The sequence below is a fragment of the Mustela nigripes genome, chromosome 7 (genome assembly GCF_022355385.1).
Source record: "Mustela nigripes isolate SB6536 chromosome 7, MUSNIG.SB6536, whole genome shotgun sequence".
Classification (NCBI taxonomy): Eukaryota; Metazoa; Chordata; class Mammalia; order Carnivora; family Mustelidae; genus Mustela; species Mustela nigripes.
In genome coordinates, this window is record NC_081563.1 from 139583002 (window position 1) to 139609418 (window position 26417).

A 26417-nucleotide genomic window follows, 5' to 3' on the forward strand; every position below is an offset into this window, starting at 1 on the left:
GGGGGGAGCTGCCCCAGCAGCACGGTGGCTTCAAAACCAGGCGCGGATTATCAGCGGCTTTCCAAGTATGATCCTACGTTTGAGGTGGGCTCAGCTTGATAAAGCCAAACGCAGAAACACGAAAAGGCTGAACAAAAAAATCATCCGCGGAGAGCAGTCCTCACAAACCCGTACCACTGGAGATGCGCCATCATTTAGTTAAAAGCCCAAGAAAGACTTTAGGAGACTCGTAATTACTTGATGTTGATGTGCTACATTTCATCTACGTGCATTTAAAAAAGTTCTCCTAAATTATAGTCCTGCAAAAAACTCCTACCTAGTTGGAATGTGCACCGAACAGGCCTCTGCTCCTGGACAGGTCCTCAATATTGCTCTTTTCACACGTCACCCTCTGGCCCCCAGGGTCCCTCCCAACCCCTCCCTGGCGAGCCCCCCCTCCACCGCTCTTGCCTTCCTGCCTCCAGGTGGGCACTCCGGGTGGGGAACAGCTGTCGTCTCCTTAGGGACCCCAGAACAAAGACAAACATTCCAAGGCATCTCCTCTTAAAGAGACGGTGCCCATTCCACTAACCAAATCCACGACCACGACCCTCAAATCTCCCAAACGTGGTAAATGCATTTCAAATCAAGGCTTCAATGTTCAGATGCCTTTCCTTCCTAGTTAAAACGAAAAATAAACTTTACTTCTGTATTTCCTAACACTGAGTGTTTATAAAACAAAGAACTTAGGAATGAAAAATCTAAATACACATTTATCTGAGAAATAAACACATTCCTGGGTTCGAGTTCCGAAGCATGAATTAAAAAAGGAAAACGGGAAGTCTAGTTACTCCTGTGAGTGGGACTTCAGAACAGATCAAATCACTTCAGATCATCTGATTCACTTAACTTGATCTTTGAAAAATCAACATTTTGCTAATTTCTTCAAAGTAGAAATTCTAATAAAAATTGCAGCAATTGCAACAAAAGCGTGTATATCAAGACCAAACAACAGAAGCCCACGCCGAGCCCCTCGGCGGGGCAGGGAGCGTGTTTCAGGGACCCACGTCACACCGGGGTAAGCAGCGCCGACCCGGGCCGTCCCTGACACTGGGAAGAGAACAGGCGGCGCACACGGAACGCACCGGAAGAACACGGAGCTGTCCTGCACTCGGTCAGGGAGGCGTCTGGGCCCAGCCGGCCGGAGCCGGAGCCGGAGCCGGAGCCGGAGCCGGAGCCGGCCCGCTGAGGAAGCTCCCACCTCCGGCCACCACACTCGCCAGGCCGCTCCCAGCCCGAGCAGTGGCGGCCGCGGCCGGGAAACCATCTGGAATGCGCGGCTTTTCACAGCTTCTGCTCTCTGGCCTCCGCTACACCCTTAGAAGCGGGGGTTCCAAAATGCTTCTGTTCGTGTAGGACCAGGGGGTCTTTCCAAAATTATGGCTGAGAAAGTTTTTAGGTAACTGTGGGTGTTCTTGAACATGGAGCTGAAATTCAACCACCTTCACGAGGAGAGCCGCCACGCAGGGGCCCGAGACCTGACCCTGGCTGCAAGCGGCCCACGCTTCCGCGCTGCCCGCTGGGACCGCGCACACTTGCAACCCTGTGACCCGTGTGGCAGGCACATCACTGAGTGACATGGTTGCACGGCACACGGCACTGCAACAAAGACACATGCTGTTAATGCCCCACCACCTCCTCAAATGTCCTTTTCTTTTTCCTTTTCCCAAGATTTTATTTGAGACAGAGACCGGGGGGGGGGGGGGGGGGGGGCAGAGGGAGCCAAGAAGCAGGATCATGACCTGAACCAGAGCGACCGGAGCGTCCCTCTAACGTTGTTAGTGACCGGGAAGCCATCAAGCTCGTGAAGGGCGGACAGGAGCTTTTCAAAACTGTAATTTTCACTTGAAAGCTCGAATTTTATCACGAGCAACAAGTATCGTCCGCTGCTTCCTGGAGACCCAGGTCATCGTCTCTGAGAAAATGCCCAGTCCTGGGTCTGAAGCCCAGCGCGTGTCCACGCTCCGCAGCACGAGGGCTGGCCCGTGGGGGGGCGGGCCGGGCCGGCGCAGGGCTCCTCCGGCGGGCTCGCCTGCTCTGGGTACAGGAGGGCTTTGCACATCCTTGCCCGTTGGGTACAGGGACCCTGAAGCGACGGGACAGGACCCTGAGTGATGGGCGCGACTGAGCTAACAGCCCTTGCCGCCTCTGCAAGGACTCAACTCGGACAAACGGCACATTTTCCACGACCAACTGGGGCTCAGCGGCACACAGCACGCCGCACAGGGGAGCGCCGCTGTCCGGACCGGCTTCCGCGGGTCGCGCTGCTACCGTGCCCGCCGTGCCAGCCCCGGCGTCCCGGGGACACACCGAGACGCGCTCGTCACATCCCCACTAGTTAAGCACACCCCGGAGACGTGCAAAGCAACAGCCCATCTCTGTGCTTCAGTATCAGAAGGGACCAAGCATCTCCTTCCACAGAATTGCTCTAAAAGCACTAAATCCTCCCTTCAGAGTCTCCAACTTTGCAAACTGTTAAGCTGCCAGATGTGGTTTCTTAAAAACAAAAGCTCCACAGTTGTTAGGCGTCAGTGATGCGGGACTTGAAACCCTTCTTGTAAAGCTGAAGGTGCAGTTCCAGAAGCGCCGGCGAGGGCCCACCGTGCGCGCTCCGGCTCTGCGGACCCAAGCGCAGCTCCCCAAGACGCTGGGCCGCGCAACCACAAGGAAGCTCCCGTCTCCACAGCAGGACAACCAGGAGAACGCAGCCGCGGCCCCCTCCCAAGGAAACACGCAAGTGCGTGGCGGTCCCACCGGGGCCCCACATGGTCTCTCGGAACCCCCTCCCCACCCTCCGCCGTTCCAGAACATTCTAACCCGTCCCCCGCGCCGCGCGTGTCGCAGCGCGGCCTCCTCCTTCCTGCCTCTGTGAAGGGAGACTCTGAAAGGACCGACCACGCCCAAGCTCACAGTTCGCATTGCAGGTCGCACTGCAGGTCGCGTGCCCCCCAACTAACCCTTCCCTGCGGGGGATGAAGGCTGCCAAGAGGCGAAATTCTTCAAACTACTGAAGAAGGCAGCCTGCCCCACTGAAGACCCTCCTCAGTCCCCATCACTAGAACCGCCGCTAACCAGCGCCCACCCACGGCTCCGCCCGACACGGCAGCCCCAGCGCTATCAACGCGCAGCCGTCGGGGCTCAAGGACCGTCGGGGCTCAAGGACCGGCCCGAGGCTCTCCCTCTCCCCCTGCGCCCTGGAGGTCTGCAGCCGCAAACACGCGCCTGCACTCTGACCCCGCACAGGAGAGGTTTGGGCCCACAAAGTAAACTAAGAAATCCAGTTTTCATTTATCTGAACATCTACCCAGAACTGGACTTGACTGTGTTACATTTAGAGCTTTTACAGCTAATTCAAAGTTTCGCTGCTCCCGAGAAACAGGGTCATTATTACAATTCTTCCGATGAGGTGACGGTCTCCCCAGCACAGTAAGCTTCTCAGGAGACGAATATAGAGAGAAACCCAGAAACAACCTGGTTTAAAATTTTAGTACCTTGCGCTCACACGTATGCGGACAAAAAGCCAAAGGTGCTACCTGAGAGCCTCTCAGGGACTAGTGTCCGGCCAGGCCCCGCTGTGAGGCTGGGACACTGGCTCGGCACGGGGTGAGCAAGGGGCCCCCGGCCTCTCTCTGGGCAGTTTCCACTGCAGGACACAGGCTCGTGAGCTCGGTGGGCAGCTCTACGTGGGCGTCAGGTAGCAGAACAGCCCCGTTACATCTACCAAGGTCAGGGAGCAGGAAAGGCGGCTTTCGCTGTTCTCGGTTTCATGGTGCGGTCTCCTACCTCGGACAGGCTTTGGCCGTGGTCTGCGCTGAGTGCCCCAGCCCCTGAAATTCACGCTGAAACCCATTGCCAAGGTGATGGCACTACCGGGAGATGGGGCCTTTGAGGAGGCGCTTAGGTCGTCACGTCAGAGCTCACGAATGGGGTCAGTGCCCTTGAAAAGAGCCCTGAGAGCTCTCCTCCCCTGCAACCCTGAAGACACCTCGCCAGGACCTGACCACGCCAGCACCCTGTGGGCCTCCAGAGCTGTAAGAAATACATGGGTTTTCCTTCTTTCCTTCTTTTTTAATTTCCTGATGAGATCTTTCTGGGGAAGATTTTATTTACTTATCAGAGAGACTGCACGCACACATAGAAGCAGGCTCCCGCTGAGCAGAGAGCCCAATGCGGGGCTCGATCCCAGGACCCTGGGATCATAACCCGAGCCAAAGGCAGAGGCTTTAACCCACTGAGCCCCCCAGGCGCCCTGGTACGTGGGTTTTCTATCAGCCCCCAGCCCACGGTCTTTGTTAAAGCAGCCCAAGCATACAGAGCCAGCTCCCCTTTTGCCTCTGGATAAAAACATGGTCTTAAATACTGCAAGGGACTACAGGAATCCTACATCTTGGGGGACTGGTGCTCCAGAGACAAGGCCACCGCCTTGTTCTTGTGATCCCCTGAACCGCACAGGTTCTTAGGCTTGCTTAAAAATCTGCCCTATGGGACAAGTCCAGCTACTGCTAAGTACCGAAGAGTGACAGCGGGATAGGTTCCCAGACAGAGGCTCCTCTGCTCCTTCCCCAACAGAGAGGAGGGACAGGGGTGTGTGTGCTCACAGATGGGATGAGTGCGCTGCCAGTCGTTTCCCAGGACAGTATGACATTCAAGTGCCAGTCGTCCCTGCTCAGCACTTTGGGGGCCGTTTCCCCTCAGAATGAGTTTCCAGGTCCTGCAGCTGTTCAGAACCCTGATCTTCCAGGGAAGACTCCTGCCCAACTGGCCGCCCTACTGCTTTTATACCCACAGCAGTCCCCATGGGTAGCTGGCTGGCACTCCCAGCACCAATGTGGGCACTGCTGGACCACACACCCTGTTGTGGTTTCCTGGGTTCACACCACGGGAGGCCGGATCAGTCCCCAGTCCATACAGTCCATCCTCACCCCCAGCTTCCCTGTAGCAGGAGGGCAGGCCCCCGCGAAAGGACATCCTACAACCAACGCAAGGGCCGCTCACATGCTCAGACTGCAGTCAGGCCACATGACCTAAGGCCAAAAGAGGTCTCAGGGCCTTACCACCCAGCCAGCACCCTGGGTCTCCTGCTCCCTTGCAGGTGGTCTACTGGAACGAGGTGCGCACCGGAATCACAAACCGTCCTTATGTCAGGCTCTTTGCAAAAAGCCAACACACAGCTGAGTCGATTAAAAAAAAAACAACAAACCAAAGAGGGGGTCTATCTTCCTACTAGTAACCCAGTTCCGCAGGTGTTCAAGTTGAGAGTCAACTCTCGCGAAGTTCTCTTTTCTTAGCAGAAGCAACTCGAGTCACAATTTGAGTTGAAGTTCCCAAAATGAGGTCCACAGGCCTCTGGGGAGGTCCCTGAGGTCAAATTATCTGCACAAACACAAAAGACGGATGCCTCTCTCACCGGCACTTACAGGAGTGCACGGCAGAGCTTTCCAGAAGCTGGAGGACAGTGACGTTACCACTGTCTGCCTCTGGGTGCAGATCGGAGAATCCAGCTGTTGTCAACTAAGCCAGAAGTCCGAGTGTGTGCAAAACACTGCTCCGGCTCTTACTGGTTTTGTCTTAGAAGACAGTCTCTATATACAGCATTATTCGTGCTAACGCATGAAGTTTTATTACTTAAAAACGAGGAAGCTTGCATGCCTCTTTCCACGCCAAGCCCAGTAACACCAACAGACGCGAGGACAGAAACAGAAGGTCCGCGGTGTCCCCGGGGACCGCCGGTGGGTGACCTCACAGGGCTGCTCTCTCAAGGCCAAAGCCGTTCCTGGCCCTCCCAGTCAGTAGGCCCAAGATGACCGCAGCACCTCCACACCCTGCCCCTGCCCCGCCTCAAGCAGCTTCCAGAGATCATGGAGAAGGCGCTCGTTTCCAACGATGAAATGGCCGCCGCCTGGATTCGCAGACCGCGTGCTCTGGAGAAGACGCAGAGGCCTTGCGTCCCAAGCACCTGCCTCCCGAGTGGCGCTGTCAGAAATGCAGGCCGCAGGCCAGAAGACGAGAATCGCGACTGAGGACCTCAAGTCAGGAAGCCACTGCGATTCACGTGGGGTCTTCCACTCTCTCCCTGAGACTAGCAGAGCTCAATGCCTAGTTTTGTTCTTGGGGGGGGGGGGGGGGGGCGGGGACAAGGTCCCAGGTGAAACGGAGAAGTGACAGAATCAGAGGACATTCTGTACCAGTTTCCAGACTCCCAATCTGACAGCGGGACCGCACTTCCACCCTCTCTGCCGCACGGGCGAGAAGGGCAGAGAGGGTCTCTTACTGCTAAAGAACCCACGCTGTGAAAAGGAAGCCTGCCTGGCCACAATCTAACAAAGCTGAGGAGTCCACAATCAGGGTCCACTTAGCCCTGCTAACCTCCCTGGGGTGCCGGGGCCCCTGACGGGCCGTCCCGGTCCTGCCCGCAGCAGCCGGCAGTGCCCCCACCCCAGGCGCAAGTGGGGAAGCTCTCCTGAGCGGACCGGCGTCGGGAGGCTCGGGGGGCAGCGGGGCAGAAGATGCCCAGAGCACGGGCTTCACGGCAGGAAGCTCCCACCCAGCTGCAAACCTAACGGGTGGACGCGCTGAACAGGCGGGCTTCCCTCTGGGCCGCGCCTTCCTGCCTGGGAGATGTGCACTGCCGTGAGCACACAACTTCTGCCAAGGCCACGGGAGGCTGCCCCGTGCCGAGCGGCCGCCAGCACGCACACAGGGTGGGCAAGCGGTAAGCAGTAGGTGTCATCTCTGGACACGACAACATCCGTGTGGGTGGGCGTCTGGAGAGACAGGCCCTCTTACGAGGGTCATTTTACAGGTATTTACCAAGGTCCCCTTGTGTACTTGGCAAGGGGCAGAGCAGGCAACATTCCTGTTTGCATGGACCAAGCATGACCGGCCTCGGAGAACTGGGGACGGGCAGGCGTGTTTGTAAGGGAGCTCCCAGCCATGCACATACGTGTATTTTTTTAAACAAAGGGACACAAACCGATGTCCATCACCAGGACAGCGCTGGGGGAACAAACTCGAGAAACGTCCACATAATGGAATTCTTTAAGGCCGCAAGTAAAAGGTGACGAACCACAGAGTCACTGCCATGGAAGAGTCCTGTGCGAGTGAAGAGCACTGGTGACAAGGCAGCTCTGTGCAGTGGCCACACTCCCTAAATACATCCTGCCACACCGACCCACCCACCCACGTTCACGAATGGGGGAGCAGCTGTAGCGTGGGCTTCGGAATGGGGCCATTTCTGGTGTTTCTGCTGCTTTTCTTCTGTTACTTTAGTTTTCTGTGTTTGTGACCCGACACACGGTAAAGCTATCTTTACACTGGGGGGTGGGCTCATTCCATTTCTTATAAAGGTGTGTTAAACACCACTTACAAGTCCGCATCAGCATATGGAAGACAAAGTCACAGCATCGCAGTCGGATCCCCAAAGACACACCTGTTCACGAGTCACACACACGGTAACCGCCCCCCGACGGAGCACGCTGTACAGCCACGGCTACAAGAATCCTGACGAGACACCGGCAGCTACTGGTTCAACTCCGTGCAACAAGGGGCCCTGCGGACCAGCACTCCGGAACAGCGCCGGCTGTAAGCAGCGCTGTGAGCGCCTAGAGCAAGTGAGCCCGATTCAGACCCTTTCCATCCACCGTAAAGCACGGTCCTCCTAACGGAGTTAGGGCCCATCCTGTGACGCGAGGACCAGACGGCCACTCTCAGGGGCCCTGCCACGTAAGCAACCAGACACCCTGGCGAGAAACTCCACTTAAGAAAACACCCTCCGTAATGGGCTGCCGGAGTCCACCGGGCACGTAAGAACCAAGGCTGGACGACAGACAGCACGCACTGCAGGGACCCAAGGACACCAGTGATCTCCGGCGGATCCTGCACACACGTCCCACCTCCGCTCGCCACCCAGATGGCCGGAGGAGCGCAGAAAGGGAAACGGACCACCTCAGCAGAAACAGAACCAGAACAGGGGGCGCGAGCAGACGACGCCAAGCCGCAGAGCGAGCCGGTCCCTGAGCCGCTCCCCTGTGGGAGAAGGACTCAGCGTGCGCAGCAACAGCTGGAAGCTCCAGCGCCAAGCAGAGGCGAGTCCCAACTCCAGCCCGAAACCCTGAATGCACGCACCTCTGAGCCCCAACGAGCCCAGCGGCATGACCCCAGCGACATGAAGCGTCTCCTCGGGGAGCCACGGTGATGCCCACGCAGGCCCGCCCGCGGCAGCAGAGGGCAGGAGAGCCCGGTACCCTGGGAGCCCGCACCGGAGGGAGCAGAGCGACTACACTTTCCTCCTACGGGACAGAACTCGGCTGCGGGAAGTAAGGCGAGTTTAGCGGAATGCCGAGGGGCAGCTCTGGGGGGACACCGGCAGTAAAGCGCCAACCACACCTGAATTCGCTGGTCGCGCTGGCAAGACCAGGACCAAGGAGGTGCCTAGAACACAGCTGGCCCCGCGGCTGGCAGCGGCCTCGGGCGGCGCATGGGGGAAGCTCCCGAGAGGCCGGCGCTGCTGCTGGAGGCAGCGGCACCGTGGGCTGGTCCTACGCGGATGCCCGCACCTACTCCGGCCCCGGATTCCATGGAAGGAGTCGGGACGTCCCGGCAAGCCCCCGCTGCACCTGTCCCCGGGACCGCCCAGCCGTTTCAGGTCGTTTCAGGGGCTCAGCACACGCGGCGGGCGGGGGTGCGGCGAGCATCTGCCCGGAGCACCGCGGAGCCCTGCGAAGGTCGCGGGCCTCGGCGCCTTGAGCCGCACGGCCACGGCACCCCCCGGCAGCGGGTCTCAGCCGGGCCCGCGGCTCTGCAGGCGGCGGCACGTGCGTCCGGGCCGGGCCCCGACGCACCCCCAGCAGCAAGCCCCGTCGGGCGCACCAGGCTCGCGTCTCCTTCCTTCCGCGGCAGAGGACGCGGGTGGCGGCGCCCGCGGCCGACGGACTCCGGCGCCGTCTTCAGCGGAACTCGCGGGCGACCCTGACCCCGGGGCCCACCTCAAGCTCCTCGCCGAGGAGCCAGACTCGCAGCCCGACACCTGGCCCCGCGCGGCGGCGACGAGGGGCCCGCAGGCCTCGGTCCGTCCGCGGAGACGCGCGTGGGGCCGCCGAGGCCCAGGAGGCGGCTGGCCGGGAGCGCGGCGCAGGGGGACGCGGCTGCGAGGCCGGGGGCAGCGGACGCAAGCACCGGCGGGGTCCGGCGCCCACCGCCCGGGACGCAGAGGGGCCGCGGGGCGCGCCTGCCCGGGACGCTGCCCGCCGGGCCGGCTGCCCCGAGACGACCGGCCGCGACACAATGGGGCCGGCGTGCGCCCCGCGCCCCCCCCCGAAGCCCGGCGCCGCGCCGCGAGGCCGAGCCGACCTCCCACGGCCGCCCCGCCCCAGCAGCGGCGCCCCGCGACCTGCCCCGCCGGCGGCCGCGCACCCGCACCCGCTTCCGGACCGCCCCCCCCCGCGGCCTCCCGACGCCCGCGGGCGCCGACCGCGGCGGAACCGGAGCTCGGGGGCCTCTCCGGCCACGCCCGCGACCCGGGAAGCGGCGCACCCGCGTCTACACCGTCTACGCCGCCCGCACCCCGACTCGGCGGGAGGCGCCGTTTCCCCCCGCGGCCCCCGCTCCCGCCGCGTCCCCCGCGCCCTCCTCGCGCCGCCGGGGCCTCGGGCCGCCGGGAGCCGGGAGCCGCGCGCCCCCGGCCTCTCCTCCGCGCCCTCCGCCCGCCCCGCGGCCGCCGCCATCTTCTCTCTCGGCGCAGCGCAGCGCGGACTCGCGCGGCCGCCGGGCTCCCGCACCGCCCCGCCGCCGCCGCCCCCGCCCGCCCCCGAGGGAGGCCCCGCGGCGGCCGCCCCCTCCCCTGCCCGGCGGCCGGGACGCCGCCACTCACCGCGGGTCGCAGGCCTCTGGGGTCCCGCAGCCATTTCCTCGGAGCGCCGCGGAGTGGGCGGGCGGGCGGGGTCGGCGCCGGCCACCGAGACTCGGGGCTAGAAGGGCCGGCCGCGCCCTGAGCAGCGCCCCCGCGCGGAGGGAGGAGGCCCGGCGCCCCGCCCGCGCGCCTGCGCTCTGCGGACCCCAGGCCGCGGTGCGCCGCAGGCCGACCCGCCCTCCCCCGGGAGCGCCCCGCGGCCTGGGCCGGCGTCGTGGCGACGGGGCAGGGGCGCCGCTCCACGGCCACCAGCCGCGCTCTCGAGTTTCTGCGGGACTCGGAGCGCAGCACGCCGGCCCCCCGCCGCTCGTCCCCGCACGCACGACCGCCCCGCAGGGCCTGCGAGGAAAGGGGGGACGGTCACTGCCCAGAAAGGGAAAGGGGGTCCGGCCAAGGGTCACAGCCCTCCACCTGGATGTTCTTCACTCGGCCCCGGCCAGTCCCCAGACACGCCACAGATGGAGCGCGGGGCACTGTGCGCACCGCACGCCTCTGCCCCGAGGGCAGGAGCTCCTCGGCTGCAGTAGCCCCCATGACGTAGGCAACTCCACGGCCCCCCCAGCGCGGCCCACACACGCAGGAAGCCCCGGGCTCTTGTCAGAGAGGCCACAGGGCCTCCCGATGCTCTAACGAGCACCTCCGGGGCTCCCCAGCCCCGCTCGTTTCCGGCAGAGCCGGTGGGCTTCCTCCCGAGGACTACAACGCAGCTCGTTTCTGCTGCGGTGGCTCCGTTAGGACCACCGACCTGGAATCTGGCAGGGCTGGGGTGTCCACTCTTCCAAGTCTGCCCCCGGATACGGGGAGCGGGGGGTGTAGAGGCCAGGCAGGCGTAAGGGGACAGCAGCTGCAACAAGCAGCGTGACCCGGGGCGGCCCACTGTAAAACGGGGCTCATTTGCAGGGGGAGGGGAGGATCACAGGAGGCCTCCCAGGTCAGAAGTATGAACGGGAACCCCGCACAGGGTCTTTAAAGGAAGCAAACCCAGCATCAATGGCCGTGCAAGGTGAGGCGGAACTCCGGGGAGGCAGGGGCAGCATCACGTGGGTGCTTGTGGGATGAGGGGACCAGGACAGGGGCTGGGGGCACTATCTTAAATCAAGGTACGAAGAAGTGTATATGAGACCAAGGGATGCAGACGTGCTCTCCTGTCGTCCTGCCCGTGTCCACAGGTGCTCACGCGGAGAAACGGCTGCGAGTAGTGTTGGGCTCACACTCCACAGCACCCACTTACTCCATTCACAGCGGCATCGCGCTGTGAGTTCAGGGGAAAAGTCGACTTCGGAAGAAACCAGTGTTTTAATGAGTGCGAAGCATGAGAACTGTGTTTTCTTTCTGGTTGCTTTCTCCTCCCAAGTCTCTAAAGCGCCATCCAGGACAAACGCCAGACAAGGCCGTGCCTGTCGCCAGAGTTCGACAGAAAAGCAGTGAGAGCAAAGCGGTTGTGCCCACGTAGGCTGATAGGGCTAATCACACACGGTGCGTGACAGAGGAGGAGGGGCCTCCCTGAGGTGAGAGGCTGCTCGTCACCACCAGGGCGCCAGTCTGCTGCCTGGGGGGCCCTTGGGAGCAGGGCTCTGCCTACAGGTGTGCGTGGGGCCCGAGTGCTGAAGGTTAGCGCGGACGTGTGCAGGAAGTGCCGACAAGAGGATCGGAGACTCAGCCCTGGAGTTTCAAGAGCGCACCCAGCGAGCTTTATTCTGGACTTTGACAACATCAGTACACACAAATTACCCTTTCGACACCACGACTCTGAGTTCCAAATCAAACAAACGGCTGCTAAATTGTAAGAGACGCAGGGAGAAGCGACATCCCCCCAATCTGTCCAGGGAGGCGGGAAGCCAGGATGCTGCCTTCTATGGGGGTACAGAGAAGTGAAAACTCTTGGGAATCTGTCAGACATACGAAAGTTCCTCTCATTCCAACAGAAAGCAGGCATTTGGAGAAAATAAGAGAATTTTAAAGTCAAAAAACCAAAAACCAGTATTTCACACGTGTTTCTAAAAAGAGCAAATGTGCGTATGAATTGGGAAAATCTCGTCAAGACTTGCACCACGCCATCCGGCACCTGATCATGATCACATGGCTGGGTTTGTGGAGGAGGGGCGGGAATCCTCAGAACATGTACAGACAGAAGTGTGCGCGGGAAATAGTACGTGTGTGTGCACGTGTGTGTGTGTGTGCTAGCTCCGTGCTTTCATTCTAACTGAGAAGAGAAAGGCTAACTCACGTGTACATCAACTTCTGACTCACCAGGTCTGAAGGGTGCAGGACCAGCACCTCAACGGGGCTCAGTAGTGGGCAGCGGCGAGCTATGCGGCCCCCACGCCCCACGGAAACACCACGCTGTACACAGGTCCGGTTACCCCAGGAGGTACCTGCTCTGGCTTTTACGCATGCCAGGAAACTTTGAGCCGGTGCTTTCTGATTCGATGGTACAGTCTCAGAAATACAATCAGGCAGGGGGCAGGGGGGCACATCAAAAACCCCATTAAACGTGCTTTCCCGGGTCTTAGAATTCAGCTGAGCCACCCAGCAGCTGAATGTGTGCAGCAGAACAGTCACACAGTTCCTCCTGACTCTCGACACCTGCACAAGGAGACGCAGCACACCGTGAGAAGCGGCAGCTAAGGCTGGTGACCGCTTGGTGCCAACTGCCTTGTGTGGCAATGACCCTGGGCACCACTAATGGATCAGTTTATGCGTTATCCAGAAGAATTAGGTCTGTTTTAGCCAAATCTCTTTGAAAGCAGGGTCTCCAGTACATATGGGCTTGATTTCATGCTTTTAGGTTTTGAGAACAAGGTTCTGGCAGACACGGCCGCGGCCGGCTTCCCGAGCAGTCTAGGATTTGAGTACACGCAGCACTGTGTGTTTCATTCCCCAAATACTTTCCCCTTTTAAAAAATGCTTTAAAGCTCTTTTAAGACTAGCAAACTTTTAACACTACCCTGTGCAGGACTGCTCATCTATTAAAACAAAACTCTCTGCCCAGACTTGGAGAACAGTGGAGGCTCGGCCACCCGGCAGCTCCCCTTCCACAGCCCTGCCTCTTTCCTATCCGCCCGGTGGCTGCCCGAGGTGGCGACCAGAGTGGCCCAGCGTCCTTCGTGGTACCCCACACCCCCAGACTCCCAGCGGCACGGAGGGTTCCGGGCCCTGGCCCAGGCTGGCCTCTGTCCGCCTTCCGCACACTCTCCACCCGGGAGCTCCCTCCTGGCCGTGCTTACATTTACCTGTGCCCAGACCTGGATCCCTACACTCACGTGTGCCCCTAACTCCACCCGATGCCTCAAATGCACCTCAAAACCTAACGTGTGCAAAATGAGCTCCTGACTTCTGAGCCTCTCCTCCCATCGGGACCCTCCCCGGTGCCCCCTGTTCAGTGCTGGTCCCACCCGGTCAACCCCAACACACCCGCCGGAAGCTCGGAGATCCTCCCTCCCTTCAGCGACCAAATCCTTCTGCTTTAGCGAAAGTTAATTTAGTTTAAATTAGTTTAATTCGTTTCACGGGATCCATGTCACCCGCGGCCTGCTCTCCTCACCTGCTGCTTCCGAACGTGTTCAACGCACGTCTGTGTCCCCCTCACCCTATTCACCTCGGGACCCCAGCCATCTGACGTGCCTTCCCGCCGTGTCCCTGAGCTGCTTGCTCTGTGACCACGCCTGTCCCGGAGGCCCAGCGGACGGCCTTGCCGCTCTCAGCGGGTGATCCGCGGCTGTCGGCTTCGTCTCAAACTGCCCACCCGGGGGCGTCCCCGGAGCCCGCCTCAGCCGGGTCCCCGTCAAGCCTCTCTGCCGCCTTAGCGGACAGGCTCTCTGGGTAACGGCCATCTGCTGCGGTCCGTGTGGACCCTGGACTTCGCGGCTCCTCCTCTCTAGGGCCTTCTCTAAACACACCTCTCAGCGGTCCCCGGCTGCCCCCGCAGAAGCTTCACCTGCAGGCCGCCTCTCCCCCTTCGGCGCTCACTGCGACCCCGCAGGCACCACCGATGCCGGCCTCTCCTCCCCCTTCCGGCCCACTGCCCGGCCGATGGCTCTTCCTCCGCGGGGGTCACCACCGTCAAGGGGTCCGCCAGGCCCAGGTCGGTCCCGGAGGGCCGCCTCTGTTCTCTCCAGGGAAGGTCCCGCCGTTCGGGCAGCGCTGGTCGGGAAGGCCGGCGTCAGCATCGCTCGCTGGCTCCTTCCGTCCTCAACCAAGCTCGGGAAGCTCCCGCGTCTGGGCCGAACGCTGACCCGTTATCAGGCCTCGGTGAGCACCACCGCGGCGCGAGACGCTCCAGGCGGCCAGACCCGGGGCGCTCGTTCGCTCCGCTCGGGAACGCCTCCCCACCCTGCCGAGCTGCCGACCCCAGGGCGACCCCAGGGCGACCGGGAAGCCCCTCCGCTCGCCAGGACCGCAGGGGCCGGCGGGGAAGGGGCTGGCGTGGGGAGCTTTCCGGCCGTGCTCGCCCGGACCGGGCCGCCAGGGGGTCCCCGAAGGCGAGGTCCCCCTGCCGCTGGGTGGGCTGCGGGAGAGCAGGGCGCGGGACCCCGGCAGACGCACTCCCAGAGCAGAGGGCGGCCTCCCTGTCGGGGCAGCGCTGCCCACGGGGGCGCTGCGGGCGTCCACCTAGGACGGGGGAGGTGGGGTCTGCGCGGCTGGGGACCCGGTGGCCGCGGCGGGACGGGCCGTGCGGCCGCGACCCCGGGAGTCGGCGCGGGAAGCTTCCTCGGGCGGAGCCGTCGGTCTCCGGAGGGCGCGGCGCTCGGGCTTGGGCGTGTGCGCCTCTGCCGGGGCCTCGAAGCCCTCGGCCGCCCGCGCCCTCCGCCGGACAGCCGCGCGGCACAGACGGCCGCGTCGCGACGGACGGCCCCGCCACCGACACGCAGCGCCGCGCGGCCTGGGCTCGCGGCGGAACTTCGGGCCCGCGGGTCGGCCGTCGGCGGCAGCAGCCGCAGCAGGCACCGCGGTCAGGCTGCGGTCACGACCCCCGCGAGCCCCGGCTCCCGGCCGAGGACGGCCTCGGCCCCTCCCCCCGGCGCCGGGCCCCGCCGCCCCGGAGCTCAGGCCCCGCCGCACGCCTGCCCCCGGCCCGGCCCGGCCCGGCCCCGCCGCACGCGCGCCCGCAGCCCCGGCCCGACCTCGCGCGGCCGCGGACCCCCGCGCCGCTCCCCGAGGGCAGGCCCGTCTCTGCCCACTCGTGAAGCGCCGGGCGCTGCCTCCCCGGGCGGGCGACCCCCGCGGCCCGCCCCAACCGACAGCGCCGAGACCCCCGCCGGGCGCGCTCGGCCGCCTCCTCCCGGGCCCGCGCGAAGGCGGGCGCCCGGCGGGGAGGGCCCCCCACCTCGGGGCGGCGCGCGGCACCGGCGCCCGCCCCCCGCTCCCTGCCCTCCGAGCTCACACACATGACGGAAAGGAAGCTGGGACCTTGGCCTCCGACTCAGTCTAGATGTCGCCGTCGCGGCGCGAAGTTCCCCCACAACGACACTTCGACGGCGGCCATCTTGTCCAGGGTCGGCCGACGCCTTTTGACTCTCGCGCCAACCCGTACAGCGAGGGCGCCGCGAGCGGCGTTCTGCGCAAGGACGGAAGCCGGAGTCCCGCGCTTCCGGGCGGCGGCCGCGTCCCGCCCCGCCCCGGCCCGCGGGAGCTCCTGATTGGCTGCGGGATCGTGCGCCTGCGCTCTGGCGATCTCGCGGGAGGTGCCCGGAGGGGCGGCCGTCGGAGCGTCTGCCCTCGCGTTCCCCGCCCTCGCCCCCGCCTCCGCCGCGGCTCCCGCCTCCGCTCCGGTCTTCGGCGCCTCGCCGCCGCCCCCACCCCGGCTCGGCCCGGCCCCCCGAGCGGCCGCGGAGACCGCGCAGCGCGGGAGGCGGGATCCGCGCGGTAAGATGGCTGCGGCGGACGCAGGCGGCCGGGCCGGGCTTCCCCGCGGGAGCGTCGGGGCGGGGGCCGGGGCGGAGCGCGGGCCGGGGGCGGCGGACGGGCGGGCGCCGGGGCTGTGCCGGCTGCGAGGTCCGAGCGGGCCGCACGTCCAGCCGCCCCCGGTGTCCCGGCGGCGGAGTCGCTGACCCCCGGGGCCGCCGCGTAATCCGGTGTTTGCTCCGCAGGGCAGAGCGCGCCGGGCGAGGGCTCCGACGGGCCGGGCTGGCCGCGCGCTGGAACGCCGGTCCTGCCGCGAAACGCCGCGCCGGCGCGCCCGGGCAGACAGCGGCGTCGGGGACTCGCGCGGCGGAGCCCGCCGGCCGGGTGAGCAGCGGCGGGGCCCGTCGGCTGCGCGCCCGCGGCGCTCTCGGGGCGCCACGTCGGGCGGGTCGCGGCTCCCCGAGCGGCTGGCGCTGCCGGCGGCGCCCGGTGCGGGGGTGGGAGGCCGGGGCTCTCGGGGAGGCGGCGCGGCCCGAGCGCGGTCCGTGCCGTCCGCGGCCTTGCTCCGGGCGCCGCGCGGCTCGGTCCTGGCCCGGGCGCTCCGCCGCGCGCTCCTCGGCCGGCTCCTGGCCCTCAGCGTCCTCGTGCGGCGGGGCCTGCCTGATGCGCGCTCCCGGCGCCGAGCCGGGCCTGCGGGGCGGCTGCGGGGCGGCTGCGGGGCGGCTGCGGGGCGTCCGGCCGCGCGTCGGAGACCGGCCCAGACCTGCCCCACCGCTCGAACCTGTTCCTCCTCGGCCTCCCTCCGCGGCTGTGGCCCTTCCCGGCCGCCCAGGCCTCAGGCCCGGCTCGGGGCTGCCGTGTGCGAGTGTGCGAGTGCGAGTGTGCGAGTGTGCGAGTGTGAGTGTGCGAGTGTGCGAGTGTGAGTGTGCGAGTGTGCGAGTGTGTGCCCGTCCCGGGCTCGCGGGCCGCCACGCTGTGGCCTGCTCTGACTCTGACGTTCCTGGCCCGGCTCTCGCTGGTGGCTCGGCGCTGGCCACCGGCGTCCCGCGCTGAAGGTCTTGATTCGGCGTGGACTCCGCGGCTCCGCGGCACCCACTGCTTACGGAGGACCGGACGGCGGACTGCCGTCTAGAGAGCCCCGCTGGCTCCCGGGCCGCTGTCCGCCCTGCCCTCCCGCGGAAGCCGCCCTGAAGCAGGCCAGCCCCGCGCTTACCGCAGCGGGGGCTGTTTGCAAGCTGTGCCGCGGCCCGGCTCTCCCCGCTGGCGGGCGGGAGTCGCCCCTGTGGCTGTTGCAGTCAGTGTTCTTGGGGGACCCACGATCCTGATCCTTGCTCGGCAATCCTGACATCCACATAGCTCTGAAAACCAGAAGTTTTGTGTGCTTGTTTGTTTGAACTACTGGGTGGCAAAAAATCTGAGTTGGTGAGAGCTTTTAATAACTTGTGTTTCACTCAGTGTGGGTGTTCAGACCTGTCCCCGAAGAAGGAGTACTTAGCGTGGGGTGCCGCCCCAGACTGCAGTGCGAGTGTCCTGTGACGTAGGTGAGTTGTGCCAACAGGCTTTATAAGGTCCGCAAGATTTTTAATTCCGAAACATAACTGCCTAAGGGTTCGGGGCCTGGGGCTGTGGTTCTGTGAACCACAGTCTGTCTGTCCGTGCCGCTACCGAATGAACAGCTGGGCTCCCGTGTTTCTGCCTTTTTGAGCGGTGGTCCTTTGAGTGGGTTCGTGCGTGTCTGGTGCTCAGTGGGGAGCCTTGAGGGTCTCAGTCTTGCGGCGGGATTGTTGGCCTGGGAGCAGCTCTGCAGAAGGGCCAGATACGTTTGCAGTTCCCGTCTGCCCTGACGGCAGCGTCGAGACTGCGAGGGAGCTCTGTCTCTGTCGCGGTCCTCAGTGTTGGTCGGTCCGGCGAGTGTCTGGCAGCGGACTTCTCGTGGGCTCTGTGTCAGAGTGCACGCTTCCTCACTCCCGGCTCTCACATGGCTGCCCTCTGCCTAGAAGGGAATTGATCTAGATTCCTGAGTCTCTACGGCCTTAGTATGACGCGCCCCACCTCTTGACCTGGCAGTTCAGAGGCTCCTGGCTCTCCCTAGCACACAACCTGTCTCCTGACATCCCAGCCTTTTTTCTGGTCCCCGCACTGCCTCTGGGCATCAGGCTCTTTGCACTTGCCGTCCTCCAGATTTAACTCCGCCCACTCTCTGTCACTTCACACCGCGTAGCTCTCTTCATCTCTGAAACGATCACAGTTGTCATAGAATTCTTAAAGGTTTTTTTTTTTAATCGAAGTTTAGCAGAGACCAGTGTTAGGTTTGTTTCCTGCGCGCCAAGTCGGGACTTGACCGCTGTCTGGGTTGTGCCGTGCTCACAAGTACAGCCACCCTCTGTCCCCGTCCTGCCCGATGGCCGTGCCGCGGAGTGTTTCCTGTCCTGTGTCTCTCGTTCCCGGCATCTTCACTGGTCTTGAAAATACTTTTTCTTGTAGAAACACGTCGGCATGAGTTACGCAGAGAAGCCTGACGAAATCTCAAAAGACGAGTGGCTGGAGAAACTCAATAACTTGCACGTGCAGCGCGCGGACATGAACCGTCTCATCATGAACTACCTGGTGACAGGTAACGTCCCGAGCCAGACGCTGCCCGGGGGACGTGCCCGTGGTCAGAGCTGTACCGCCGACGATCTTTGGTGAAGTTAGCTAGTTTGCATGTTGTGAAAAAACACCAGGCTGATTTAGCAAATTCGCGGATCAGTGTAGTAAAGACGAGGTCTTCTGGAGAGGAGGGTGTTACTCTGGGTGTCTGAGCTCTAAGGCGAAAACCTGTTTCTTGACCGGTGACGTGTTTACAGTTAATCACGATGCGTAAGAACGTTCTGAAGTCCGTTGAAAGTCCCAGGTGGCCGATCTCTTCGCGCCAGTCTGATAAATTCCTGTCTCTAGAAGGTGCGCCTAACTCCAAAGAGGGGGGGGAAAGGTAGAAGCTTACGAAACCAACAGACGGGGTCTCTAACTAACAGTCCTCCTCGCTACTGGGAAGGAAGAGGTGATTCTGTGCCCGATCAGGAAATCTGGTTGACTGAACCCGGTAGGAGTCTCCTTCCTGTGATTCACAGCACTCCCCTCCCCAAATTCGTCGACCGTCATTTGAAAGGCAACGGGGAAGTGTCTGCCTGTTGCTGGCCGGGTGGGGTTGGGGGACAGCACACGCTCTGCTTGGGTGTTGAGGAGAAGTATGGTCTCCTGAGAGGCAGGGGTGACCAGGTCTCTGTCATCTGTGAAGGCAGGCCATTGTGTCCAGATGTGCCTGGGGGACACATGCCCGGGACAGACCTGCACCTTCCTTGCCTCTGGGCCTGGGCCGCAGCCCTCGTTCAGGAGCCCATGACGTACGGGCTTCGTGGCCTTCGTTTTCGCCCCAGCTGGTGGGGGAGAGGTGTTTTGGATGGGTGCGAAGGAGTGAAATTCATTCTTTGCATTTTCTCTATGGGGCGCAACTGGTAGGTGACAGAGATGTTAATACCAGACCCTAAGAAAGTGCGGGTCATGTTGAAGGTTATTGGAGGTGAGTGGGCTTTCGGGGGTTAAAAACGCTTTGCAGCGCGTCTCGGTAGCTTTCTGAGCACGGGAGATGGTTGTCATTTTCAGAGGGCTTTAAGGAAGCAGCAGAGAAGTTTCGAATGGAATCTGGGATTGAACCTAGTGTGGACTTAGAAACACTTGACGAGCGGATCAAGATCCGTGAGATGATCCTGAAAGGCCAGATCCAGGAGGCCATCGCGCTGATCAACAGCCTCCACCCCGAGCTGCTCGACACGAACCGGTACCTCTACTTCCACCTGCAGGTGAGCGGCCGGCTGCGTGCGGGGGCCGCGGGCTGCGTGCGGCGCTTCAGAGTCGCGGGGCTAAGTTGCACTCCCACAGTATGTGTTCATTTGGGGAAGGGGTTTCAGGTAGCTGTGGTTTTTTGCATTTCAGAAGATGTTTCTTGCTTTAAGAATGCTAATTTAGGGGCACCTAGGTGCTTCCGTCGCTGAGGCACCCAACCCTTGGTTAAGGCTCAGGTCATGATCCCAAGGTTGTAAGGTGCTTCTCTTGTCCTCTCCCTCTGCCCCCCCCACACCCCGCGTGGGGGTTTTCAGTCTCTCTCTCAAATACATAAAATTTTAAAAAACGTTACTCTAGTAACTCAGGGATGCTGGGAGGTTGTCCTCTAAGGTGACCTTTGACTAGAAACTCGTGCCGCACTGCCGGACGCGGTGTGTAAGCCCATGTGCCTTTGCCGGTGACCAGCAACAGCACCTCATAGAGCTGATCCGCCAGCGGGAGACCGAGGCGGCGCTGGAGTTCGCGCAGACGCAGCTGGCGGAGCAGGGCGAGGAGAGCAGGGAGTGCTTGACGGAGATGGAGCGCACGCTGGCCCTGCTGGCCTTCGATAACCCCGAGGAGTCGCCGTTTGGAGACCTGCTTCATATGATGCAGAGGCAGAAGGTAAGCCCGCCGAGGGGTCCTCTGTCCCCCTGCCGGCCTTTGGGGTAGGGCTCAGAGACCACAGCGGCCGCCTCTGGGCCGGTGCCGCACAGTCGTGGCGGCAGCTCTCCTTCCCTGACGTGGGGTCTTTCACTGTGCGAGGCCCGAAGCAGAGCCTTGTGACTGATCGTACAATTTTCCGATGTCTTTCTTAGCTTCTCCTTTGTCATAATCTTTCTCTTTGTTCAGAGACTTAGAAATAGGTGTCCTCGGGCCACCTGGGGGACTCAGTCAGTTTAAGCGTCTCCCAGGCCAGATGTGATCGGTGCCGACCGCACCCGCGCACGCCTTCTGGGCGAGGGGTGTGTGGGGCCCATCTGCCGGCAGGCCTCCTGGTGACCGGCGTCGCGTGCGAGCTCGGCCTGTAAGAGCGGCTTCCAGGAAGTCCGAAGAGCACGTGGTAGCAGCCTCTCGCTGGTGCTCTGCGCGCGTGGTGGTTTTATGGGATGTGTTTATTTTCTAGGTGTGGAGCGAGGTTAACCAAGCTGTCCTAGATTATGAAAATCGGGAGTCAACACCCAAGCTGGCCAAATTACTGAAACTCCTCCTTTGGGCTCAGAATGAGCTGGACCAGAAGAAAGTCAAATATCCCAAAATGACAGACCTCAGCAAAGGTGTGATCGAGGAGCCCAAGTAGAGTGCGCCAGTGGCCCCGCGCTCCCCCAGCTTGGACTCCTCGCAGCGGCCGTCTGTGACGGAGACGTTTTTACTGCAGTAGAGAACTCTTCCCCTTCCCTCCCTTTCGTTCGTTCTTTTTTTTTTTGACCTGGCATCTTTTTTAAAGGGAAAAGTGGCCCTTTTAAGCGCTGGAAAACTTGCCGTGAATGGCACTGTCTCTTTGGAAGTGTGATGCAGACTCTGCTGGCAGGGCGTGTGCGGACGGGCGGCGGGGCGCTCCTGCCTCCGGCTCCCGGGGGATCGCACCGGCCGAGTGCTCGGTCAGGAGGGAATATTGTGAAGCCGAGGCCTCCCGCTCAAATCTGCGAAAAGCACTGATTGTTATTTTGCTTTCTGTTAGCTTGTAGGCAGAGCGTCCGTTTTCTCAGATCTCCTAAGACTCTCCAGGCCTCGGTGCAGAAGTTGTTTCTTACCCCTTGGTTTTTCGTTTTTGTTTTTCATAGGAAAGACTATATAAATTTGTAAATCCTAATTCACAGACTTTTTTCTTGTGTGAGGGCATTGAGTTTGATTTGTTTTCCCTTTTGGTCTGGGTTGTGTGGCTTTTGGGGAGATGTGTGCCTGAGGGGTGGGGCTGTGTGTTTTTTAATTTTTTAAATATATATTTTGGTGCTGGTTGTGGTGAGAGATTCTTTCCTGGTGGATCAATGAACCTTCTCTTCTAGGCAGTTTTGTTGAAAATAAAGGTTTCTCTTTGATCTCAAGAATGACCAAACGGCCTCTAAAAAGTTTTAATCATCTCAAACCTTTTGCTTTCGGGGCTTAGGTCCCGGTGGTGATGGCAGTGGCATCAGCTCGTTCCTGTGGCTGGAGGGCCCCTCTGCCCGGTGTGGTCCATGTGCTTGGGAGGGAGCACCCGCGCTGACAGCTGAGCCTCGGCCGCAGACGTCCCTGGCGGGAGCGCGTGCTCACCTCAGGAGGCTGGCACCACAGCAGCTCGGTGTGCGCTTTGGTCTCGCGGTGTTTGTGAGTTCCCAGGTGTCCTGATTCTGCGCTCTCCCCGGTCCCACCTCTGGGGCAGGTGCTGGGGCCCTTGTGACTTGGATGCGAACATGTGTGTGGCCTCACTGCAGGTGTCACTGGCCACGGATTCTGTGGGGCGATCGTTACAGAGCTGTGTCTCGTGGAGGTGGTGGTGACAGTGCCCAGGAGTGCCCGTCCCCTGGTGGGGGCTCCCAGCTGCCGTGGCGGCTGGGACTCTGTCCTCACTGGGTGGATCCTTGTGCTGGGATGGGGTCCAGCACCTGTGGCTTCACGGAGGGAGATGCCCATGGCAGCTGAATTGCCGGGCACATGTTCTTGTGTCTGGCGAGGTTGGGCAGGCTTGTGGGTGCTCCTGTAGGTCAGGTGGTGGCTGGGCCCTGTCCCCTGCATGCCTGCAACCCTGGGTGGTGGCGTGAAGTGATGTCTGTCGGCTCCTCTCCTGCCGGCTCAGGGAGCAGTGGTTTCCTCCAGTGGGCAGGAGCCTTGGACAGGGTCGGCTGCCCTGGGGGGTCAGTGACACAGAGGCAAGATGGTGTGGGCTCAGGGGCCTGTCCTGGCCTCTGACTGCCCTTCTGCCCTTGTGGTTTTGTGAGGCTGGAGGGTGGTCTTCTCGACGCCAGGGAGCAGACGTGCTTCTGCTCTGACCGCCTCAGCAGTCCTCTCCAAATGGGACCTTTCTTGGGGCCCGTTTCCTCTGAGGCTTGAGCATGGTAAGTTAGAGCTGAGGTTTGGATCTTCGGGCGACAAATCATCACGTAGAGCAGAAGCTGGAAGACACAGCAGCAGAGAGGTGTGCGTGAGCCCGCGTTCGAAAAGCACCGGAGGACCCCGCGTGTTTCTAGTCGTGTATGTGAGGTCATTTACGAGCTTGGTTTCCATGTGATCACCCTGACCCGTTCTTCATCAGAGGGTGTGAGGTGCGTGGTGACGGGATGTCCTGTATGCGGGAGCCACCCAGGAGCCAGCAGGGCCCGGGCGGGCTTTGTCACGTGCAGGAAGCGCGAGTGAGCGGCGTGGGACAGTGTGCTGGCGCGCGGTCACCTGTCGGGGCCGTGTGTGGCGTCGCGAGCAGGCACTGCCGCCAGTGCGGTCCGGGTGGCGCGGCCGGGAGCCCTGGCTGTGCCCCCGCGGGCCTGCGCTTCCTGCCTCCTGTGCCGTCCCTGGCTGGGAACCCGCTTTGGCGGGAGCGGCTTTGCGGGCTTTTCCTGTTGGCCGCCGTTTGCGGTCTGTCTTCCGGCAGACGACGTTAAGCCATTTTGAGATAATGAACTTTAAGTGTAATTTAATTTTTCTTTATCTCCTTTGGATCTTGCTGTTGTGTTTATTAAAATGTGATGTTTTACATAGTTTATTCTTTTTACATTTTCTTGTGGAAAGTGCCTTGAAATAAATAAAATTGGAGAATAGCCTGGGACTCTGCGTTCCCGACATCGTGAAGTTGCGTGAGGAACCAGCCCCCTTTTGGAGTCTTTACGAGGCGTTGGGATTATTGCAAACCCAGTGAGAGCTAATGTACTTGGGCGTTTGGATTAAGGTTTCCAGGTTCTAGAAAAGGCAAATGTGTCTCGGGACTGGTCTTCAGGATTGACTGAAGACCCTGTGTGTGCAGCGTCGGGAGCAAGGAAGCGGCTCTTCGTGCAGTCAGGGTGCTTCCTGGGGACAGTCTTCGTCAGGCAGCGTGAGGTCTGTGTCCTGGGACAGTGTCGGTTTGGGGGACAGGCGGAGCTGGGGGCTCAGAAAGAACTGTGCACGTTTTACGTTCAAGTCCGTGGTGTCTTTGGGGGAGCGGGGCAGGACCTGCTTCTGGGACTTACTGTGCCGTCCCAGCATGAGCGGGAGGCCAGACCGGGACCGCCAGGCCGGCGTGCCTGCCCCCCGAGATGCGAGCACAGTGGGTCGTCGGGGACCAGGCTGTCTGGCCTCAGAAGCCCCGTGGGTGTGGCATTTTGATGTGTTATTTGGAGACCATGCACTTCGTTTCTGTAGCGGGTATGTTTCTGTTTCAGAAATGTGTTGCTTTTTCGGATTTAAGAGTATATTGTCTGCATCAGTCATGTGACTTTGGTGTCCCTCCATCGCCAGCCGCAAGCCTCCGTGCGCCCCTGGTTCCGAGTCCGCGTTGCCCCTGAGGGCACGTGTGCCCGTCACAGCGTCTTCGGAGAAACGCAGAGTAGGTTGCTTTTGGTGCCTCTTCTTAAATTCGTGGTCAACTGCTTATGTTTTGCTCAGAGTGGTTGCCTGGAAGGTCTTTTGGGGTTTTCCGGGTTTTGGGGATACTCTAATAAGAATAAGGAACTCAGTGCGACACACGGTCCTCCGGGAGCCCATCCGCGAGAGCCGGCAGGAGGAAGCTTCAGCCTCGCTCACCTTGAGGCTCTGTTGTTCCGTCCCCTCCGACCAGCACCATCCGGGGGCGCGTGTGCATGGCTGTGCGTGTGCCGTGTGCCGTCTGTTCTTCAGAGGGTGGTCCTGAACTTTCATTTTTGTGAAGGAAATAGATTGGGGCCACCTACCACATGATTTTAACCTGAGAAGTTATTTTTTTTAATACTCCTGGGTCTTTCCAGACACTCAGAGTAGAGGAGCTACACGGTGAGCGCCCGGGCGCTTCTCCCCGTAGAGCCTGTGCCACGGGCCGCGGGGTTGTCCGCGCCTCGTGTGAAGGCAGTTGTGGGACACTTGGCAGAGACGCAGAGTGGCCGCTTTCCAGTGCCTTCTAGTGAGTGCAGAAGTGAGGTGCCTCGTGCCAGAGCAGCGGCATCATGGACTGCGGCCCCCACGGGTGCATGGACCTCGGAGCGGGACCTCGGAGCGGGGAGAACAAGCCTCCCCATGCCTCTTCCCCAGGTGGCGATGGTGTCTGAGGCCTTCTTCATGCCAGCCTGCCCCTCCTCGCAGGAGGCCGTGCCGCAGTTCTGAGGGCGTCCCCACGTGGAGCGCTGAGCGCGTGGGTTGCACTCGACACCGTCTGCGGTGTTTGGCTGGCACCATAGTCCCTGGCATATGAAGCCCGTCTGTCGTGGATGTTGTGCCTTAATTCCCAGATGCCATCGAGGCTCTCTTCCCGTCCTCGTCGTGATTGACGTCCGTGGATGTAGAGACGGGGTTGGCGTGGGCCTTGGGCATCTGCGGCTATGCGGACTCTGTGCCCTGGGGGGGGTCCTGAGCCGCTCGGCCACCGCAGGACATTAGGCCCCAGCTCCAGCGGCCCGAGGGCCTTGGCGGCCGGGGAGGGGCGGTCTGGGTGAGCTGGTCGTCGCATCCCTGATGCTGTGGGCCAGAGGTCTTTCTCGTTGCAGCGTGGATGTGGTGGGGTGGAGACACCTCTGTGTGGGCGGGAAGGCCCCAGCTAGAAGGCCAGGTGGACGGGCTCACTTTGACCGTGGCACAGAATGTCTTTTGGATTCCTCTGCACTCCGCTCCAACCACAACCTTTGGCAGGAGTGAGAACCGGGGGCAGTGGCTTTATCCGCACATCCTGAAGCAGGTCGCACCGCCGGCCCCCTGCCCAGCTGTGGACGCAGCCCAGGCTAGCGTGCGTGCCGTGTGCTGCGTGCTGTGGGGCTGTGCCTCCCATCTGGAGCTGGGGGTGAGGAGACAAGGCTGCCGCTGGCCCCTGCTCCTGGGACTACTGGACTCCGGTGTCGGAGCGCTGCCTGGCTGTGACATCTCTCCCTGCCACGCTGCGACAGACTGCTCGCCCAGACCGAGGCATCACGCGGCTGGCCTCCTCCCAACTGGCTTTTGGAAGGGAAGCAAGCCGGAGGACCATGGAGGACTCCCCGGCTAGGCCACAGGGGCCCCGGGGGGCTGGGAGGGGCAGACAGCAGAAGCACCCAGACCCAGGGGGAGGGGGCAGTGCTGGTCCCTGCACAGCTCCAGACTCATGGGCCCAGCGAGTCTGTAGTCTCTGGGTGTCCAGGCATATTTTTAGCGTGAAACGTGTTGCACAGCGCTGTTTTCAAGACTCACGTACTGAACTCACCAGCACTTTGAAGAGAATGATCTGTTCCAGAACCTTCAAGAATTCCACGAGTAGAATAATAATAAATTCATTTATTGTCATAAAGTTCGTCTTTCTGGTGTCCAGGGAAATCACACACAGCCTGTCGCTCTCCTTTCCCTCTGCCGCTGTTGGTTCTGCTCAGAAGATAGCTTCGGCCTCCTTTGGTTCCTGCGCACATGGAGGAGGGGCACAGCGGAGGCCCGGCCGGTCCCCTCCATCCCAGTGGGGCTGGTTCTGCGGGCTGGGCCGGGTGGGAATCAGCCCCTGGGGCTGGAGGGTGGGGGAAGGGGGGCCCTGTGCTGCGGGGCTCTCCCAGGTTTGGTTCTCAGGGCAGCGAGAAGCCCTGGCAAGATTGGCCAGGCTGCTGCGAGGTGGGTGGACTTGGGGGCGGGGGGAGGCAGCTGCACAGGGCGGCGCTGTGCGCCCAGAGTCCGC

The 26417-nt window shown here is 61.8% G+C and overlaps 2 protein-coding genes across 8 annotated transcripts in view; one reads left to right on the top strand and one right to left on the bottom strand.

Annotated features, from left to right (window-relative positions):
- DIDO1 (death inducer-obliterator 1) overlaps window positions 1-15446 on the bottom strand; it is a 47426-nt gene extending 31980 nt beyond the window's left edge. For 2 of the 4 annotated variants that reach the window (XM_059407378.1, XM_059407375.1), the window contains exon 1: window positions 15334-15423. The gene's annotated coding sequence lies outside the window, so the exon portion shown is untranslated. Of the gene's footprint in view, window positions 1-9907; window positions 9984-15333 lie in introns of those variants that run through there. The other 2 variants (XM_059407377.1, XM_059407376.1) reach the window with 2 other exon arrangements.
- Window positions 15378-23325, top strand: GID8 (GID complex subunit 8 homolog). 4 transcript variants are annotated; one of them, XM_059407380.1, is made up of 6 exons: window positions 15793-15811; window positions 17246-17331; window positions 18275-18404; window positions 19433-19629; window positions 20078-20275; window positions 20778-23325. In XM_059407380.1, exons 3-6 carry the CDS (start codon window positions 18287-18289, stop codon window positions 20949-20951), a joined length of 687 nt encoding a protein of 228 aa, XP_059263363.1. In that variant the 5' UTR covers window positions 15793-15811; window positions 17246-17331; window positions 18275-18286; the 3' UTR covers window positions 20952-23325. The 4 variants fall into 4 exon arrangements, with proteins under 4 accessions (XP_059263364.1, XP_059263363.1, XP_059263365.1 ...); XM_059407379.1 differs by lacking the exon at window positions 15793-15811 and adding an exon at window positions 15918-16174; XM_059407382.1 differs by lacking the exons at window positions 15793-15811; window positions 17246-17331 and adding an exon at window positions 15916-16174.
- Window positions 23326-26417: the final 3092 nt, after the last annotated feature.